Here is a 20,674-nt window from a genome sequence, read left to right as displayed (position 1 = left end):
TTAATTATGTCCCTTCTTTGTTGTAGCATGGATTCATGGCGACCCAAGGAAAGTAATTTACCCCACGGACAGCACGGGTCAGTTCTGTGGGCAGAAGGGCACACCCAATGCGTAAGTGCCAGAAAACACCTCCAGCCAATCATAAAGTTTGGTGGGAGGGGCCAAAATGCACCCCATCCAATTAAAACAGGTTTCACCAGTCGTGTAATTAGAATATTCAGATTATTACATGTAGTTGTACCTTCTATATCCATTCATGTATTTATTTACTATACCCAAAGCACAAAATATTAATCCTTAAGCCTTCTAAAATTTACATCGCATGCTTTTGTGCTGAATTCCCTTTTGTGAGGTTTTGTTTTGATTGGCAGCACATAACCTTGGGGGAAATAAAAAAAAATGCTCATTAGAGGAGCTGGGACACACTGATAAGAGTGTTTGTTATGCTCAGCCATAGAGTGAGAGATGTTTACTCGGCGGTGGATTGGAAGCATTTGGATCTGTGCAGTTCATAATTAGGAGATGCGATGCCCTCAGTGGCTTATGGGATTATGGGCAGGGTGAATCTGACACAAGCCCTTAATACTTTTCCCTGCCCAGACTAAATGATTGAATACTGAGTTTTTATCTGTATCATAAAACATTTCTCCCAGCATTTCAGTTATTCAGCAGGCTGGAGGACGCTGATTATTTAGTGTTGAATCAGGGTTATATGTTGTGATTTACAAAGCAACACTGAAAGCAGTTTTATTGCAGCGTGATAAGCACTGCAACTGAATGTTTGGAGTGGAACGCTCCTTAAAACATTGATTTCACCCCCATAGACACAGCTGAATAGCTCCACTGACACCTACTGGCAAAAGACTGCCATTTTAACACTATAATTCATTTTCCTCCATAGAAAGAAAGCCATATTATTCTACTTCAACATACTGAAATGTGCCAGTCCTGCTGTCATGATAAACCTTCAGTGCCCTACTACTCAGGTAATGCACTTGTTCATCACTAATACTGTCATTATATTGCTCATTTTGCTCAAGATTTTTTGTCTAAATTACCTAAACTGTTTCCAGATGTGTGTTTCCAAGTGCCCAGATCGATTTGCTACGTACAAAGATATGCAGAGCCATTATAGATTGAACAAGAGCCACTGGGATTATTATAAACAGTTCTGCAAGCCAGGCTTCAATAACCCCCAAAAGGTAAATCACACAGGCATGCTGAAGAGTTGCTATGAATTCAATAAATGCACAGTGCCAATTAGATTTAAAGAACTGAAAAAGAGCTTGATAAAATTCAGTTGACATTAACTGTTTAATAGCTATCTCTCCCTTCTGTGTGCTTTCAGAAGACACTGAGGCAATGTGGCTAATTAAAAAGGCTATACAATTTTCAGGAAATTTTAAAGTTTAGCAAATTGAGAAAATTGAGACCTTTGAGAAGAGATACAGTACACAGTACAATGAGTCTGCAAAATTTGTTTTAATATGAATTTTATGGGAAGGATAATCTGAGAAATATTTTCTATATATTTTTATATACTACTAGGCTTATTTATTGGTCTAAAATATAGTTAAAAAAATTTAAAAGACTGTTTTCTATTTGAATATATTTTAAAATGTAATGTATTCATGTTGTCACAACATTTATTTGAAATGGAAACCATTGTGACATAAAAGTCTTTACTGTCACTTTTGATTTTAGTGCATTCTTGTTGAATAAAAAGTATTTATTTTTTTAATGTATAACTTTTGAACAGTATCTCACCAGCTTTGCAAGAGCAACTTCTGAGCATTAAATGTTCCACCGGGTGTCTTTATGAATGCATTTAGACTAGGACAACCCTTTGGAAAAGGGTTTTATATTTTGATGGCACTGCCTCAGCATGTATATCTGTTTAGTTCTGTTTTCCAGAAGGGAATGAGTTGTTTCCTGACAAGAATAATTCCACAGGCTCTTTCAGGGCTTTTAAGACTTCATTCTCAAGAGCCATTTTGGCTCCTGGAAGATTTTTTTTCTCCATATAAGTGAGTAGTGAACTTTACTTTAGAGAACCCTGCGCTCCAGCTGATGTCAGACTGATGGTTTTGCACTGGTTATGTCTATGTTATCTTCTAATGTCCATACCCATAATGTATGTAAATGGGTCCTCAGAATAGCGAGGAGTCATTCAGCAAATAACACTGATAGAGTTGTATGCTGTCATACAGTGGAGTTTTTTTAAGGACAGCTCTTTTCTTATTGCAGTCTGTTACACAAGTGCTGCGAGATGAGGACTGTCCGTCAATGATAGTGCCAAGCCGACCATGTAAGTGTAGTGTGTGTGTGTGTGTGTGTGTGTGTGTGTGTGTGTGTGTGTGTGTGTGTGTGTGTGTGTGTGTGTGTGTGTGTGTGTGTGTGTGTGTGTGTGTGTGTGTGTGTGTGTGTGTGTGTGTGTGTCCTATAGAAAGTCTATGGTATGTCCCCATTTTGATAGCAAAGTAAACGAGTTCCCTTTTGAGTGGAACTCGACACTGCGTCATGCCGTTCATGCTATATGCGGAACGATTTCCCCTGAACCTGAAGTGTCTGAAGCATGTGTCTAATCATCTAAACATCTGATTCGCTGAATGTATGGGCATCGTGACGTAGCATAGCGCATTTCAGAGTCCCCATAAATAGACGGCAGAAATGCTTGTCGACAGCTTCTTTGTCTTCAGAATCTGTATGTTTGCTAAGTGTAAAGGAGGCCAGCTAGTAGACGCTGTGTGAGTAAATCTCACTCCTCTGATCTCAAGAGACGCTCTAGTGCTGATGCTAGAGGTTGCAGCCTTTAGCCTCCTTGTTAGAGCATCCGACTCAAATGCCGGCGGACCCGGGTTTTGAGTCCCGCTTAAAGCGGGTGGTTCGAATAGGAGGGGTTACATTGGTGCCGTGACCCGGATGAGAGTGAGATTTATGGGGGTGAGTGTAACGGAGGCCAGCTAGTAGTCGCTGTCTGAGTAAACCTCACTCCTCTGATCTCAAGAGACGCTCTAGTGACTGATGTTAGAGGTTGCAGCCTTTAGCGTCCTTGTTAGAGCGTCCGACTCTCATGCCGGCAGACCCGGGTTTGAGTCCCGCTTAAAGCGGGTGGTTCGAACAGAAGGGGTTACATAAGCATATCTCTAAAAACGACGTCTCAAGTCAGGATTTAAAGGTGCAGTGTGTAATATTTATGATCTATTGGCAGAAATGCAATATAATATACATAACTATGTTTTCAGTGGTGTATAAAGACCTTACATAATGAACCTAAGTGGGTCCCCTTACAGTGAAGTCATCATTTTGCGTTGCCATGTTTCTACAGTAGCCCTAAATGGACAAACTGCTCTACAGAGCTATCTGCTGTCTCAGACAGCGACATCTTTGTCCTGTGTCGGTCACCGTAGCTTCTCTATGTGCTTCGAAAGGGAGGGGGGAGCGGTGGATGGTTGCAATTCGCAACCTCGCCACTAGATGCAGCTAAAATGTACACAGTGCACCTTTAAGCTGTGCAATGTCAGGGTTGAGATACAGGAAGTGTGTGATGCTTTATCATGGTGGATGACTCACACCAAATGTGTATTGTGTATTAGAGAGGAGCATGCTAGGTCAGTCCTTGAAAAAATGGGTGCTAAATGTCAGCATTGCGAGTATTTCACCATTCGCAAGCTCTGATTTTTTCTCAGAGGAATGAGGGCCAAGCCCCTGCAAGGGTTCACCAGGACTGCATCTGCCTTCTTCTAGTGGCTTCATATTGGTCGGCCCAAGTTTGGTTTGCGAACCTAGTGTCTCTTCTGGACGGCCTCCTCTGGGAGATCCTGATCTGGAGAGATCCTCTCTCTCAAGTGCAGGGAACGATATTTAATCCCGGCCAGAGATCTGAGATTCTGGTCTTTCGGCTGAGGTCACTGAGACAATCCACAATTCTAGTCTAAAGCTCCTTCTACTAGGAAGTTGTATGGCCTGAAATGGCAACTGTTTGTAACGTGGTGTGGATTGCATGAGTTGAACCCAGTTAACTCCAGTGCTGGAGTTTCTTCAAGAACCTCTCTCAGCAGAGCTCCATCTACCTTAAAGGTTTTTGTGGTTTCTATTTCCACTAGCCTCATGCCTTTGGACGGAGCCTCGTTTAGAAGGCACCCCCTGGTGTCACACTTCTTGCATCTTTCGGTCGCAAGTTCCCTCCTGGGACCTGGCATTGGTCCTAGGAACCTTAACAGAAGCCCATTTTGAGCCCTTGGAGTCAGTCTCATAGAAAATTCTGACTCAAAGTGGCATTAACATTATTTAAGAGAGTAGGAGACTTCCAGACATTTCATTAGCCTCCTCCTGCTTAGATTTTGCACAAGGTGATGTTAGAGTTATTTTGCACCCCAGACCAGACTACATTCCAAAAGTACCTTCTGCGTACTCAGTCGGTCACTTTGCAGGCTTTCTTTCCTTTGCTCCATGAGATGCTGGAGCAAGAAAGCCTCCACCTGCTATGTCTGGTCCATGCTCTCAGGATCTATGTCCACCACTCAGGCTGTAACGAAGGTTACGCTTAAAGATGATAAGGGCTGATTTTGATTGCAGTGAACCAGGTGTGTCGGTCAGAACACCACAGAGAGAAGCATCAATTTGAACTGATTTTATTTTCACTGGTATGGAATATTAACAGGAGAGGGAGTCAGCCTTTACATGAACCTTAACAAGAAGGAGTTTGAGCTAGACTGTGGAGGGCTTCCTTTACGGCCTGCAGAGAGAATGGATCCTAACTTTGCTTGACCCTGAAGGTGATGGCCGATAAACATGCAAAGGGACAATGACCCAAATGCGTGAGCAGGTTGAGCACATTTAGTGGAGACTTAGATTCAGTAGGTGCACAGTCAGTGAGTCCTGCTTTAATTGACGTAGAACTGGCTCATAAGTGGGCCGAATACTCATTAACAGACGTAGACGTGTTTGGTATGCTCGTAGTTGAGATGTAGATGTACAGTATTATGAGTGTGTGGTTTCTCTGCAACACACAAAGAGCAATACTCAAATAACAGCAACATCAGTACAGATAATCATCATTCACATACTAACTATAGGCTGCTCCCTTCAGACAATGACAATGATCCATAAACACCTGATATAACATTTCCATCACATTTACTTTCACTATTTATCTACATTATCTACTAAAACATTATTAGGTGAGGTCTACTAAAACAGCTGCTGAGGTAATCTGCTGTTCGCGCCGTACTGAATGAACAGTGTCTCTTCCGGTTGCTCGCGCCACAGACTTTCATAATAAGAGTCTCACTAGAGTAGCGCAAGTGCTCTGACATTATCATAAGTGGCCTTTTGCACAGCCGCCCCCAAATTGCGTGCAATTTGCTCACGTAAAAGGCTCATCCTTAATTTGAAGTCGTTGGAGGGCACTCCTCATCCTCCTCAGCATCTGGGATGACTGGAAGAGTAATAAGCCGGGCAACTGGCCGGGTGTACACTTTATCTTTGACTTGCACATCCGCGGAACGTACATGACCATCTGCACTCGGATGTACTTTAACCACCCTGCCAACTGGCCAAAGTGCCCTGGGAAACTGGGGGTCAACCAACAGGACTACTGAATCCACTGTCAGATCAGCTGGGGCACCATGCCACTTCTGCCTGGATTGGAGGGTTGGCAGGTAGCACCTGATGAACCTTGCCCAGAAGTGATCTGCTATAACTTGGCAGTGTCGCCATCTCCGCCGGCTTAGACCCTCGCTCTGAGGGTAGACAACTGGAGGTAATGCTCCATCCAGCCGCCCCATCAAGAGGACATTAGGAGTCACGGCATCCAAGTCAGCAACACTGGATGAGGTATAGCCCAAAGGTTTGGTATTCAGTATTGCCTCTACCTCCAGTAAGGTAGTATGTAGTACCTCCTCAGAAATAGGTTGAACTCCTAGGACTGTATATAACGCAGTCTTGACAGACTTGATCTCCCTCTCCCACGTTCCCCCGAAGTGAGGAGCTGCAGGGGGATTGAAGCGGAAATCAATCTTCTGCTTGGCTAGGAGTCGTTGGAGGTCGGCGGACATGCTGTCAAAAGACTCACGGAGCTCCTTCTCTCCTGCCTTAAAATTGGTACCCTGGTCGGAGTAGAGTTCAGCTGGAGTCCCTCTGCGTGCAATGAACCGCCTGAGGCTCATCAGGAAAGAGTCTGCGTCCATACTGTGCAAGATGTCCAGATGCACTGCCCGAGTGGTCAGACACTTATAGATGATACCCCATCTCTTTTCGGAGCGTCGTCCTATTTTGACTTGAAATGGTCCAAAGCAGTCGACGCCCGTGGAGTAAAACGGCGGTTTGTATAAGCGTAGACGGGCCACAGGTAGGTCGGCCATTTTAGGGACTAGCGGCTTAGATTTCCATCTTCGGCACTCCTCGCACTGGTGTTGCACCCTCCGAACTGCCTCCCTGCCACGGAGAATCCAGAAAACCCTGCGCAACTCTGCGAATACCCGCTCAGGACCCGGATGACAGAGACGAGCATCGTAGTCCTGGATAAGGAGTTTTGTTGCTGGATGCAAGGGGTCCAGGACAATAGGATGTTTGGATCCAGGGTCTAACCATTCGGCACGTCGGAGTCTTCCTCCAACTCTTATGATTCCCTCTTCAGGATCCAGCTCCGGGGACAGGGTAAGGAGACGACTACTACGAAGTACGGCTTTCCCTGCCTTTAGGTGACGCAACTCCTCTGGAAAGCACTCAGTCTGAACTCTCCTGAAGATAGTCGTCTCTGCTTGCCTGTAGTCCGCTGCTCTCAAGGACTCATCTCGGTCGGCCGCCCCGTGTGCCTCCTGCGCTACGGACTCAACCATATCCTTCCAGGACTTGAATGACTTGCCCAGGTTTTTCTCCGGTCTATCTGCTCTAGATATCACGCCACACGTAGCAGACTTCTTATATTCTGTGACATCCTCTTCTGGTACCTCTCCTGGTGAGGATGGCCATTCAGCAGGTCCCTTGAGGAGGAAGGACGGCCCTTGGCTCCAGCGGTTAGGCACAGCCAATTCTGCCAAGGTCTTTCCACGAGTCACATCATCTGCCGGGTTTTGCGCGGAGTCGACATAGCGCCAGGTACTCTCTCCTGTCAGCTCCTGGATCTCAGAGACACGTGTACCCACGAAAACCTTGAAGCGGCATGACTCCGACTGTAACCAGGTTAACACTGTTGTCGAATCGCTCCAGAGGATTGTCCGATCCGTCTTCAACGTCAGTTCTCTTTCTAACGTCTTTGCCAATTGGGCAGCTGTCAAGGCACCACAGAGCTCGAGGCGGGGAATGGAATGCTGTCGCCGGGGTGCTACCCTGGACCTAGCTGCCAGGAATGCCAGGTGAACCCGTCCCTGGGTGTCTTCTGTTCTCAGATAAGAGACTGATCCGTAGGCCCTTTCCGAGGCGTCACTGAACACGTGGATCTGTCTGGAAGCAACCATCGGATCGGTTAGAGCGGGAGTATAGTGTCGGGGTAATGAGATGTGTGACAGCAGATGTAACTCTGATTCCCACTCCTTCCATGCCTTCTGTAGATCTTGAGGGATAAGTGGGTCATCCCAGTCGCGTGGCTTGTCCCACATGCTCTGGACGATCATCTTGGCGCGAGTCGTGTAAGGTGCAATGAATCCCAAGGGATCATATTGTCGGGCGAGCACCTTGTAAACATTCCTCATTGTGAGTGCTCCATACTCCAGAGGCCGGCTCTTGTAGCCTAAGGTGTCTGTCTCCCAGTGCCAGCTGAGTCCGAGGGCCGGTTCTGAATGTCCAGGTTCCTCATGTGAAAGCCATCGCTCCATACTGTCGGACCTCGCCTCTGCAGGTAGGTGCCTGAGGACATCAGGTATGTTGCAGGCCCACTGCCTGATCTCAAACCCTCCAGATGCTAGCACTTCCCTGAGCCGGTCCACCAGCTCCTTAGCTTCATCTGCTGTGTGCACACTCTGAAGACAATTGTCCACGTAGAAACAGTGCTCCACTGAATGCTTGACTCCTTCTCCTGGACTCCCATGATCTCTCGCATGCATCTGGAGAGCGAAAGTGGCGCAACACGGTGAACACGCAGTGCCAAATGGTAAGACCTGCCACTCGAAGACATCAGGGGGGTTTTCACGCTTTATGTCCCTCCAGATAAACCTGAGGAGCGACCGATCTTCTGGTAGGAGCTGAACCTGGTGAAACATGCCTCTGATGTCACCACTGACTGCTACTGCATGTTCCCTGAAGCGCAGTAAAACGCCCAGAAGAGAGGCTCCCAATGTTGGTCCAGGAAGGAGGGTATCATTGAGGCTTCGACCTCGGAATTGGAAGGAGCAGTTGAAGACCAAACGACTCTTTCCGTTATGGCACACTAAATGGTGGGGTATATACCATGACTCATCTGTGGTTGAGACTTCACTGAGGTCAATCTTCTTGACTGCTCCCGTCTCCACCAACTTGTGGATCGCAGCACAGTACTCGTCGGCTCGTAGGGGGTCCCGGGCCAAGCGTCTCTCCAGACTTCTGAGGCTGGGTAAGACGGCTTCCTTGGGAGCCTGGAGAGGGGGAATGTCTCGCTTCCGTAACAGAGGTGTGGCATATCTGTGGACACCTGCGACCTGAATTCGCCTTGTCTTAGCCTCTAGGAGCTCCACTGCTTCCTTATCCTGCTTTGACCTCATTGCCAGTTTACCACTCTGGTATGGCAAGGTGTCCATCTTCCACAGCTTTTCCACATTCTGCATCAGCTCTGTCGTCTGGGGTGAGACACTAGTGAAGAGACACTGCTGGGTGCTCGGGGCCCATTGTGTAAGGTGTGCAGGTCCTTGAAGGGTCCATCCCAGTCTTGTGCGAATGGCTGCTGGACCTCCAGGAGGGCCCATTCTCACCGGCTCAACAGGGGTAAGTAGATGGGGGTAGTCCGCACCAATTAACATGAGCGGCTTGACGTGATCGAATGTCTCGAGGGGAAGATCTGCCAGGTGCTTGTACTTCCTCTTCAAGCTGGCGATGGGGTAGGAGTGGTCCGCTAAACCCAAGCGTTGAGAAGTGAAGGCCTCCACTATCCGAAAAGTTCTCTTCAGAGCGGGAGGTGAAATCATCCTGTACATCGGGTTGCATACTCCACTTCACATGAGGCTGTGAACTCCACTCATCCTCTCTAGGCGTGTGTGGTACAGGGCTGACATGTGGTGGGCCGAGTATCTTCGGTCGCACTGCACTGACCTCATAATCCTCCAAATATGATGGCGGTCTTATTTGACGTTTGGGCCGAGTGACCCATGGTGCTTCATCACTCTGCCGCATACTCCCAGCACAGCTGCAATCCGGCTCGAAGGACCACAAATGTAACGAAGGTTACGCTTAAAGATGATAAGGGCTGATTTTGATTGCAGTGAACCAGGTGTGTCGGTCAGAACACCACAGAGAGAAGCATCAATTTGAACTGATTTTATTTTCACTGGTATGGAATATTAACAGGAGAGGGAGTCAGCCTTTACATGAACCTTAACAAGAAGGAGTTTGAGCTAGACTGTGGAGGGCTTCCTTTACGGCCTGCAGAGAGAATGGATCCTAACTTTGCTTGACCCTGAAGGTGATGGCCGATAAACATGCAAAGGGACAATGACCCAAATGCGTGAGCAGGTTGAGCACATTTAGTGGAGACTTAGATTCAGTAGGTGCACAGTCAGTGAGTCCTGCTTTAATTGACGTAGAACTGGCTCATAAGTGGGCCGAATACTCATTAACAGACGTAGACGTGTTTGGTATGCTCGTAGTTGAGATGTAGATGTACAGTATTATGAGTGTGTGGTTTCTCTGCAACACACAAAGAGCAATACTCAAATAACAGCAACATCAGTACAGATAATCATCATTCACATACTAACTATAGGCTGCTCCCTTCAGACAATGACAATGATCCATAAACACCTGATATAACATTTCCATCACATTTACTTTCACTATTTATCTACATTATCTACTAAAACATTATTAGGTGAGGTCTACTAAAACAGCTGCTGAGGTAATCTGCTGTTCGCGCCGTACTGAATGAACAGTGTCTCTTCCGGTTGCTCGCGCCACAGACTTTCATAATAAGAGTCTCACTAGAGTAGCGCAAGTGCTCTGACATTATCATAAGTGGCCTTTTGCACACAGGCCATTGAGGTAGGTCCTCTCAGTTTCTAGTATGCTTTGGTGGTCGCAATAGTGGGAATGCGGTCAACAAGTAGCGCATGTTGCATTGGATTACAGATGCTATCACCCTCTTCTATGAGGTATGCAGAATGGCTTCACCTCTAGGGATCAGGCACCACTCCCCTAAGAGTGTAGTGTCTTCCAAAGCTTTTGCTTGGGGTGCACCTTTACAGGGTGTTTGTGCTGCAGCAGGCTGGTCCTCTCTGCATACCTTCATCAGGTTCTATAGTTTGGACATGGATTTAACCCCAGGGGCCAGTTGCGTTAACATAGTCAAGGGGCAAGTCTTACTTTTCAGTATACAATTAGGCCAGTCTGACTTAAGTCCTAGCAGTTTATGCAACCGACCCCAGGATCCTGAATCTTTCAGGGATGACCCAAGTCTAGCCTTGGGTGTAGGCTCTGTTGCCTTGGGCATGTTTTAATTGATGTTCCCATAGCGTTAACGGCAAACGCAGTGTTGAGTTCCACTGAAAAGAGAACGTCTCAAGTTACGTACAGTGGTGGCCAAAATCGTCTTATTGGGCCTGGATTTATTTTCCAAGAGGACAATGACCCGAAACATTCTTCTTGCCAGAACTACGTACCTGCGGCGGAAGGAATCTGCTGGAACATTGAAAATGATGGACTGGCCCCCTCAAAGTCCGGACCTCAACCCCATCAAGCACATTTGGGGCGAGCTGTATAATAAACTGGACAGATCTATTGTACATTCATAAGAAAGCCTTTGGCTTTAGTTGCAGAAGGCATGGGATAACATTAGTGTTGAAGTTCTCAGAGGAAATATATTGACACTATGCCAGAGAGATGTGCTGCTGTAATTGCTGCAAAAGGTGATGTTAGGAGCGAGCGGGGCCGGTGGGTGATTGAGAATGAGCACCACCTGCGAGTCACACCGGTCTCGAGTCCTCTCATGAGGGAGCCCGGAGACATATAAGGAGGAGCAACATCAGTGGAGGACGAGAGAGGGCCAGGCCTGGAATTTTATGTTGTGTTTTGTTTATGTTTGTTTTGTACGTAGGCGGCAGTCGTCCGTGAGGGGCTGCCGCCGATTATTTTATTTTGTTGAGTTATTTTATTAAATTTGTTAAACGTTCGCCGGTTCCCGCCTCCTTCTTCCCATAACAACAAACTTTACTACATTGGTGCCAAAGCGGAAGAGAGAAGACCGCAAGTGGCTGCCCAAGGCGGTGGTGCTGGAACGAGTGAAGAGAGATCCGGTGGGACGGAGAGCTTGCTGCCGTGCCCCTGGGTCGAGGTGGGGTGGCTGCCGTCCTAGAGCGTCCAGTACCATCGCATGGCACCGCAAGGAAGAGCCTCTCAGCGGGCTGAGGACCGAGCGGCAGTGTGTCAGGGAATCGGACCAAGATTTTTTTTCCCTTCACTCTCTCCTCCGGTCGCTCTGGGGTCTCCGTCTCCCATTCTCTCCTCTCGCCGGCCCATATCCCCGGATGCAGAGATTGGGCTCTCCGGGTGGGGATTAGACGTTGTCGCGGGGTACTCCCTGGCCTACGAAGGGTGTTGGGGGTATGTGGTGAAGTTGGCGAGGGACATGGGAGGCGGCAGTCGTCCGTGAGGGTCTGTCGCCGATTATTTTATTTTGTTGTTTTATTTTATTAAAGTTGTTAAATGTTCGACGGTTCCCGCCTCCTTCTTCCCATAACAACAAACTTTACTACAGGTGGATATACCAAATATTAAAGTAAAAAATGGATGAAACCAGTACGACTCTAAAATTTGATGGTCAGAGCAACCATCTGCATGTTTCATGAACATTATGAAATGAAATCATGTTGTGGAGGCAAAAAAGGTCAATATTTTTAGATCTGTCAGGTGTTCTAATAACACCAGTGTATGTAACCCAGGTCCCTGAGAAGGGAACGAGATGCTGCGTCATGTTGCCACACTCCGGCTATGCTTGTGTGTTTTCCTCAGACAAATTGAATCTGTCTATCCGCATTTCTGGCATCTCTTTATACGCTACATCACAACGTGCACATGTTCAGCCAATCGGATTGGTGGATTTGGATTTAGACACATGCTTCGAACGATGGCTCAAGCTGAAACGTTCCCCCAAAGCATCAACGCCATGACACAGAGTTGAGTTCCCCTCTCAGGGAAGCGGGTTACATACGTAACCTGAGACATTTTTATAACATTTGTAATCATGAGGGGAAAACCCATAAAGAAAACGTTGTTTCCTTGTTTTCATTGCTTTCTTGTCAGTATATTTCAGTAAGTGAGTGGCAGGTTACATTTAAGCTAATATGGGAAATGAGTAGCTGTTTACTTAGGTTGTTTTGGTTTTGAGTATCATTATTATAATTCCTTCAGCAGTTAATCATTCTTTTTTTCTTTACTTACATGAAAGTTTTACAGCGCTGCTTCCCAGACTTCATCACCAGAAATGGCACCCTAACAGTCGCTAACAAAACAGCTTTCAAAGATGCACTGGACACAGCCAGAAGTGTGACTGAACTTAGAGATGCAGCAAAGTATGTATATCATCTTCACTATTGCTCTAGAAGTAGTTGATTCAGTTTATGCGGTAAAAGCTTCTATTTGATAAAAACCTGAGCCCTTTGTTATCTGATGTGTTTCTATGACTTGGGCACACAAATACATATTTTTCTCTGCAGTGGAATTACTAGTATCCATGAGGCCAAAGAGGTGGGAATGAAGATTGTGGAGGATTATGCCAGTTGTTGGTACTGGATAGTGATGTAAGCAGCCTTTTATCTCAGCACATACATTATACATTGACTGTGTTCAGTAGGTGAATAACATTAAGTGAGATTTTTAAAGGGGTGATGAATTGAGAAATCAACTTTCCTTTGAGCCTTTGGTATATAAAAGTTCATCGTGATATAAAAATATCCTGTAAGTTTCAGAGCTGAAAACGTCCTTGTTAGTCAAAGAAAAGCTTTCATAGACACCAGGCCCAGAAAACGAGAGCTCTCATAATATGTCGACCATTGACGTAATAGGACGCAGAAGCACCGCCTCAAGCCCGCCCACCGACTCGTGGAGCTAAACGTTTGTTAGACATTGCGTTTGTTCGCTTCATTTCACCGCGGAATCGATTGTAAACAAGATAGAGGTCGAGACTGGATTCGCAGACATATTGAGATTAAAACACAATGCTGTGCCTTCTATATTGGATCCAACAGGAACGGTGCAACACACTTATGTGAGTAAAACATGTTTTTTATATGTGTTAATATTGCATTGTTACAGATCGTTTGATATCTATTGATTACATACCTTAGCACGCTGTCACAGGCTGGAGAAGGTGTTATTGGTTCATTCGTGATCAGACTCGGACTTGTAACGCCAGCTCGCAAAGCCCAAAGTCCCGGGGCTATGTGTTTTTCAGACAGGCTATCACCTTTCTTGCGTGTGGGTGCGTGTGTGTGTGTGTGTGTGTGTACGTTTCGCAGTTATATTCACTGATGATTGGGTGAAATGATATAGAAATAACATTCCAATCAATCGCAGGGGGATGAGAGATGGAGCATTGTGTTTGTTTGATAAAGATATTTTTCGAGCCCTGTGAACGTTTCTCCAGACGCTCTCAAAACAATTCATCAGGTGTACTGACAGCGGAGCGGAAACTCATTAAATATGCAAATCTTATCCAATCCTAGCCGTGGGCGTTTACTTCCAAGTCTTCAGTGTGACACGCCCATCAAAACAGATTGTTTTTCAGAGAGCCTCAAAACCAAGGCAGAAAATAGCCTATTACTTATTCATTATGATGTTTTTGAATGTAAAAACCACCCAAATGTCATAAGTTTACCTCAGACAACAGTATAAAAAATAAAAAAGCCAGTTCATGACACGTTTAAGTGAGCATCAACATCAGTGAATAAAATGCTCTTCTAATTCCTATGCTACTGCCAGTCAGTTTTGAAAAAAAACTATATTCTCTTATCCAAAAAAACAAAAACAAATGACCCACATGTCATTCCAAACTTGTATGACTATAAGGCAAAAGGAGGAATTTTGCAGAATGTCAAAGCTACTCCTTTCCATACAACGAATGCATACAGTGCATGTCCATATGTAGCTTGATTTCCCTAAAGGTCCCTTTAATGTGGAACATATGAATTATAATTAAAAACCAATGAAGTAGTAATTGTTTGTTACTCTTTGATTTGATACTCTTTGTTATTGTGTGCATGTTTACTGTGCTCATGACTTTTCTCATTATGACAGAGGGCTGGTCATAGCGCTGGTCATCAGTCTGATCTTCATCTTGCTGCTGCGATTCACCGCAGGCTTCCTCCTCTGGTTCATCATCATCGCTGTTATCCTGCTCGTGGCCTACGGTCAGTATTTACAGTATATTGTAGTTTACCATAAAATAATGACAACATGTGCCGTTTAATGACTTGGCCTATTTCACACCACAATCACTTGTGCCAACTCTGGCAGCATTTCTTCTGTGTGACTCAACTGCAGCTCTGAATATAAATTAACATGATTTCTGGGTTACTACAGTGAGTATTTTCCTTCATAACAGCCATAATGATTATCAGATGTTGACTATCAAGAATAATTACAAACAAGGTTGTTAAGAAATCAAAATTGCGTGTAATTGCATTTAATTTTTTAATTAAATTAAATCATATTTCATAGATAATTATAATCTCAAAATTGTGTAGAACAAACAGATTTTAGCATCTGGAGTTGCTGAATAGCTGCTGTTTGTACTGCTAATGCTGTAACCTATTAATATGCAAAATAAACAGTCGCATGCAATGTGAAGGTCTTTTCTTGGGCTCTTGTGATGTGAAACAGATCCTTCTCTTGTTTGCAGGTATCTGGCACTGTTACTGGGAGTTCACCGTTCTCAGGAAGACCCCCGGTGCGGACGTCACTATCTCTGACATCGGCTTCCAGACTGACCTCCACGTCTACTTACAACTCAGTCAGACGTGGCTAGTCTTCAGTAAGAATGAATTTGAATTTCTGGCTTTGAATTTCTGCGGTACTCCTTGTTTCATGTGTTTTTCTGTTCCTCTTAGTGGTGACTCTGGGTTTGACTGAAGTCTCCATTATCTTAATACTCATATTCTTGAGAAAGCGGGTTCGCATTGCTATCGCTCTTCTCAGAGAGGGCAGCAGGTGAGTCTCTATTTGTATCTCTGTCTGAGAACTCTCCTGTGTGTGAAGAGAGATTAACAGCTGCTCTAATAATCTGTGTGTGTGTGTGTGTCGCTGCAGGGCCATCAGTTACATCATGTCCGCTCTGTTCTACCCCATTATCACCTTTGTGCTGCTGGCCGTCTGTATCGCCTACTGGGCCATGACTGCACTGTATCCTCTTCATTTACTGACCCACAACACTCAAATTCTTTAAAAGGATAGTTCACCCAAAAATGAAAATTCTGTCATCATATACTCACCCTCAAGTTGTTCCAAACCTGTAAGAATTTCTTTCTTCTGCTGAACACAAAAGAAGATATTTTTAAGAATATGGGAAACCAAACAGTTGATGTGCCCGATTGACTTCCATAGTATTTTATACTATTGAAAGTCAATGGGGCCCATCGGCTGTTTGGTTATTGACTTCTTTAAAATATCATCTTTGGTTGTGTTCAGCAGAAAAAAGAAATTCATAAAGAGTATGTATCCCTTCATCACCCCGACTCTTCACTCTTGGCTTGTTCCTACCACAGCCCGGAATACGGGGGGAGTACTCTGGGTTCGGGCCAAATACAGAGCTCGGTACTGTTTTTACATACATACTGTTTTTGTCATATACTGTTTTTCATATACTATATAGTACGAAAGTATGCAATCCTCCAGTTGGTGGCACTATTATAACAGCTAATAATGTGTGGCCACAATGGCATAAAAATGCAAGCAACAGACACACACACATCAGTACCACCTTTTCTGTAGACCTTAATTAAACCTGAAGCTTTCTTGCATCTTCTGGTGATGCTGTTTACAAAGTCACATCAGTCCATCCCAACTGCAAGTATGCCAACCAAACCTGCAATCCCGAGGTGAGATCTATTCTGACTGTCTGCACAGCTTCAACTTGTTGTTATGAAATATTATTTTTCTTCACATGATTTAGCATGGCTATGCTTTTTCATTATCAACAGAGCTTCAACAGGACCAACATCACCAAGCATTGTCCAGGTGCTCAGTGTCTTTTTGCTTTTTACGGGGGTGAGAGCTTGTACCATCGCTACATCTTTATCCTCCAGCTCTGTAATCTGTTGGTCTTCCTCTGGCTGGTTAATTTCACCATTGCTCTGGGACAGTGCACCATCGCTGGAGCTTTCGCCTCGTATTACTGGGCCCGGAGGAAGCCCGCAGACATCCCTTCCTGCCCAGTGTTCTCCTCTTTTTCCAGGGCCATACGGTACAGTTCCAGTGTTTCCTACTGAAGTCAAAGCATTGCTCAAAACATGACCTGGGACAATATTCATTCAACTGTGCTGTGTTTTGCAGGTACCACACAGGGTCTCTTGCTTTTGGCTCTCTCATCTTAGCGGTGGTTCAACTCATCCGAATTATTCTGGAGTATCTGGACCACAAACTAAAAGGTTACTTTTTTACAGTATAAAAATCATTATGTCTATGGAAATTCCCCATAATAAATGGAAGCCGGTGTGTGTGTGGTCCAGGTAAACCCTACGTCAAGGACAAAATGTCTCCACAAAGGTGGCAATATCCGAAATCCTTGTCTTTGAGGGGATGTTTTTAGTTGTTTTCCCTATGAGGAACACAGCTTATAAATCAGACTAAATTATGTTTTTTGAAAATGTAAAAATTCAGAAAGTTTTCTGTGATGGGTAGGATTAGCGGACAGAATGTACAGTTTGTTCAGTAAAAAAAAACATGTCTATGGAAAGTCCCCATAAAACATGGAAACACAACATGTGTCTGTATGTGTGTAGGAGCTCACAATGTGTTTGCACGATTCCTGCTCTGCTGTCTGAAGTGCTGCTTCTGGTGTCTGGAGCGATTTATACGCTTTATGAACAGGAATGCTTATATAATGGTAAGAGTCAGCCATACTGCCCTATAAAAGACACAATAAACAAACACGCTTTATATGTAAGGATGTAATGTATATGTGTGTTTCACACTAGATTGCTATTTATGGAAAGAACTTTTGCACATCAGCGCGGGAGGCATTCTATTTATTGATGAGGAATGTAGTGAGGTGAGAATATCCTTTATGTCAGAAACTAGACTAGCAGTTAAATCAGAACTGGCCGTCCTCTTACTGCAGTTCCTCTTCTCTGCCGCAGGGTGGCAGTGTTGGACAAAGTCACCGACTTCTTGCTCTTCCTGGGAAAACTATTGATAGCTGGGAGCGTTGGTGAGTGTTTGGCATATGATTGTAGCTGTCTAATTCATGTAATCTGACGAAATCAGGTTTGTTTGTTAAAGATACTGCATTTTTTATATTACTTTATCCATAAGAATTACAAAAAAACATTGGTCAAAAGAATTGGCAACATTATGGGGTATTGTTTGTAGAATTTTGAGGATTGAATCCATTTTGGAATAAGGCTGTAACAACAAAATATGGAAAAAGTGAAGCGCTGAATACTTTCCGGATGCACTGTAAATACAGTACACTACATTTCAAAAGTTTGGGGTTAGAAAGATTTCTTCATTTAAAGAAATTCGTAATTTTATTAATTCTTATTAATACTTTTATGGACACGTGACAGGAAAGACAATGTACAGTATAGTGTTACAAAACAGTGTATAGTGTTCTTTTGACATTTCTATAAATAAAAGAATCCTGAAAAATATGTATCATGATTTCCACAAAAATATTAAGATATTAAACATTGATAATTATAATAAATGTTTCTTGAGCATCAAATCAGCATATTAGAATGATTTCTGAAGGATCATGTGACTCTGAAGACTGGAGTAATGATGCTGAAAATTCAGCTTTACCATCACAGGAATAAATTATATTTTAAAATATATATTAAAATAGAAAACAATAATATATTATATGTAATATTATTTCATCATATTACTGTTTTTAGATAAAATAAATGCAGTCATGTTCCCATGTTTGGTCAGCATAAGAGACTTATGTATAAGAGAACATTAAAAAAATATTACAGACCCCAAACTGTTGTACAGAGAGTGAAGAAATAGGTTTTATTTTTATTTGCAGTGCTTTATGAAAGTGTACGTTTGCTGATATGCTGCAATTCCAGTCAACTTCTGACTGATGTATATATCAACATGTTTATGCATAGTGTAATTCTTCACAGGCAATTCCGTAATGTTTTCCATGGCATGACTAGAAATGGTATAATAATAATAATAATAAAAATAGTATTTATTTTTTTCTTTGTAGTAAAAATCAATTACTTTATGTAGGAAATGCATCGGAATTTTACATATGCTATGCAGTAGTTAAAGGGATAGTTCACCCAAAAAATGTCAATTCTGTCATCATTTAGGCTACTCACCCTCAAGTTGATCCAAACTTGTACGAGTTTCTTTCTTCTGTTGAACACAAAAGATATTTTAAAGAATGTTGTATCCAGACAGTTGATAGTCATTGACATGGTAGCCATTGACATCCACAGTAGGGGGGGGAAAGTCAATGTCTACTATAAATAAATGTTGACAGAATTTCATTTTTGAGTGAACTATCCCTTTAATGCTACCTTCGTGTGCTATCGGAATTAGCGTTAATACGAGTATCCTAGTTAAAAATTGCACATGAACATCCTTTGAAGTCACTCACTTCAATGCAACAAACTCGTAATCACGACTTCATAAATGGAAATTGTGACATTTATGCAGCATAAGCAGAACTGCATGAATTGGCCTGTATGGTCATATTTCCATTGACCACAAGAGGGCGCGAGAGTGTAACAGTATCACATTGAACTGAGTAACTGTCTATGAGGTCTGTGGTTGAGCGCTCCATCAATTATATCCTGCAGGTGTTATTGCCTTCCTCCTCTTTACACGCAAGATACCCATCATCCAAGAGGAGGTTCCCGTGTTGAATTACTACTGCGTGCCTCTCTTGGTGAGAAAGTCTCTTTAGTATTATTTATTTTTTCAAACTGGAGCTAGTTTCTGGTCGAGATGGTGTTTTGACTGGCAGGTCTCTCTTTCTTTGACAGACAGTAATATTGGGTTCATACTTAATTGCGCACAGCTTCTTCAGCGTCTATGCAATGTGTGTGGACACTATGTTCCTTTGTTTCTGTGAGTATTGCTACCATTATTATATTTGATATAATATTCTGTGTTTTATTTAGAAAATGGGTACGTTGAGTGTTATGATAAATTCTGGCATGGAATAATGGATGCTAGCATCTATATATGTAGCTTGAAATTAATATTTTCCTGTATGTCCCTCTAAAACCTTCTCCCGGCTTGAAACCACTGGCTTTAGACTGTCACTTTCGGACTTCCTGTGGCACTATAACCTCGATTTCTCTCTGTTTTCTCTTCTTTTCTCAATCGTACGGCACTGTGCGGCGTTCACAGGCGAAGACTTGGAGAGAAATGACGGGACAACAGCCAAGCCTTTCCTCATGTCTCCTGACCTGAAAAGAATTCTGGGAAGGGCCGAGCAGAGCCCCAAGAAGTCACGCGGATAAAACCCTCAGAATCTATGAGAATACCTTTACTCAACTTACATACTTAGCATGCATTAACTTACAGTATATTATAGCTGAAGTGGACTACATTTTGTAACGGGAGCGGAGGATTATGGGGAGTGGTGACGTGATCATCCACCTCAAGAAAAGACCAAAGACTCTCTCTGCACTGTAACAGCAACTAACCCAGGACACAGAGCTTTGGCCTTTCTGACACAGACCCTACACTGCATACTAACATGTTTGCCTCTTACTGCTGCCTTATTCTGGGAAAATGACTACTGACATTGAAAAAGCTGCCTGAGATTGGACACCTTGAGAAAAGAAGCCCAACTTGAGAGTTAACGTTTGCCATTTCAGCGTAAATCTGAACGACTGATTCATTGAATGCGCTTTTCTTCTCTCACGTACGATTAGAGCTGGTTTTACAGCTAAAACGAATCCCAATCGGAGATTAAAATGGTTTACATACAATCCCTGCAGGACTTCCCCTTTAAAAACAACGCACATATTGGTAAACAGCATTGCATTTGACAGTTATTTTGCTCAATGGGATAGTGTAAATTAAAGGGAGAGTTCATTTAAAAATTTAAATTAGCCCATAATTTACTCACCCTAAAGCCATCCTAGGTGTATATGACATTCTTCTTTCAGACGAATACAATCAGAGCTATATTAACAAATGTGGCTAATTTGAAGCAAAGCGATGGGTTTTTGTAAGAAAAATATCCATATGTAATACGTTAAAGTCAAATATCTAGCTTCTGGCGGACTGCGTCCGTATTCAACTTACGAAAAAAGTGTAACTGGTGCGACGATGATGCTGGACGTAGCGTAAGTGTTTTGAACTGTGA

The 20,674-nt window shown here is 43.6% G+C and overlaps 1 protein-coding gene across 3 annotated transcripts in view; it reads left to right on the top strand.

Moving 5' to 3' along the window:
- Positions 1-20,674, top strand: part of slc44a5a (solute carrier family 44 member 5a) — a 141,020-nt gene that overhangs the window by 116,706 nt on the left and 3,640 nt on the right. The window contains exons 4-22 of one of the 3 annotated variants that reach the window (XM_079818567.1): positions 27-111; positions 902-986; positions 1,074-1,202; positions 2,248-2,308; positions 12,569-12,692; positions 12,837-12,920; positions 14,416-14,528; positions 15,020-15,151; positions 15,228-15,327; positions 15,427-15,519; positions 16,127-16,214; positions 16,317-16,579; positions 16,669-16,763; positions 17,118-17,221; positions 17,313-17,386; positions 17,475-17,545; positions 19,152-19,240; positions 19,338-19,422; positions 19,708-20,600. In XM_079818567.1, coding sequence (XP_079674693.1) covers positions 27-111; positions 902-986; positions 1,074-1,202; positions 2,248-2,308; positions 12,569-12,692; positions 12,837-12,920; positions 14,416-14,528; positions 15,020-15,151; positions 15,228-15,327; positions 15,427-15,519; positions 16,127-16,214; positions 16,317-16,579; positions 16,669-16,763; positions 17,118-17,221; positions 17,313-17,386; positions 17,475-17,545; positions 19,152-19,240; positions 19,338-19,422; positions 19,708-19,820 — 1,988 coding nt within the window. In that variant the 3' untranslated portion in view covers positions 19,821-20,600. The remainder of the gene's footprint in view (positions 1-26; positions 112-901; positions 987-1,073; positions 1,203-2,247; positions 2,309-12,568; positions 12,693-12,836; positions 12,921-14,415; positions 14,529-15,019; positions 15,152-15,227; positions 15,328-15,426; positions 15,520-16,126; positions 16,215-16,316; positions 16,580-16,668; positions 16,764-17,117; positions 17,222-17,312; positions 17,387-17,474; positions 17,546-19,151; positions 19,241-19,337; positions 19,423-19,707; positions 20,601-20,674) is intronic. The other 2 variants (XM_079818566.1, XM_079818568.1) reach the window with 2 other exon arrangements.

This window comes from Gobio gobio (genome assembly GCF_949357685.1).
Source record: "Gobio gobio genome assembly, chromosome: 6".
NCBI lineage: Eukaryota > Metazoa > Chordata > Actinopteri > Cypriniformes > Gobionidae > Gobio > Gobio gobio.
The sequence above is the reverse complement of the archived record's forward strand: the minus strand, read 5'-3'. Positions and strand labels throughout refer to the sequence as shown.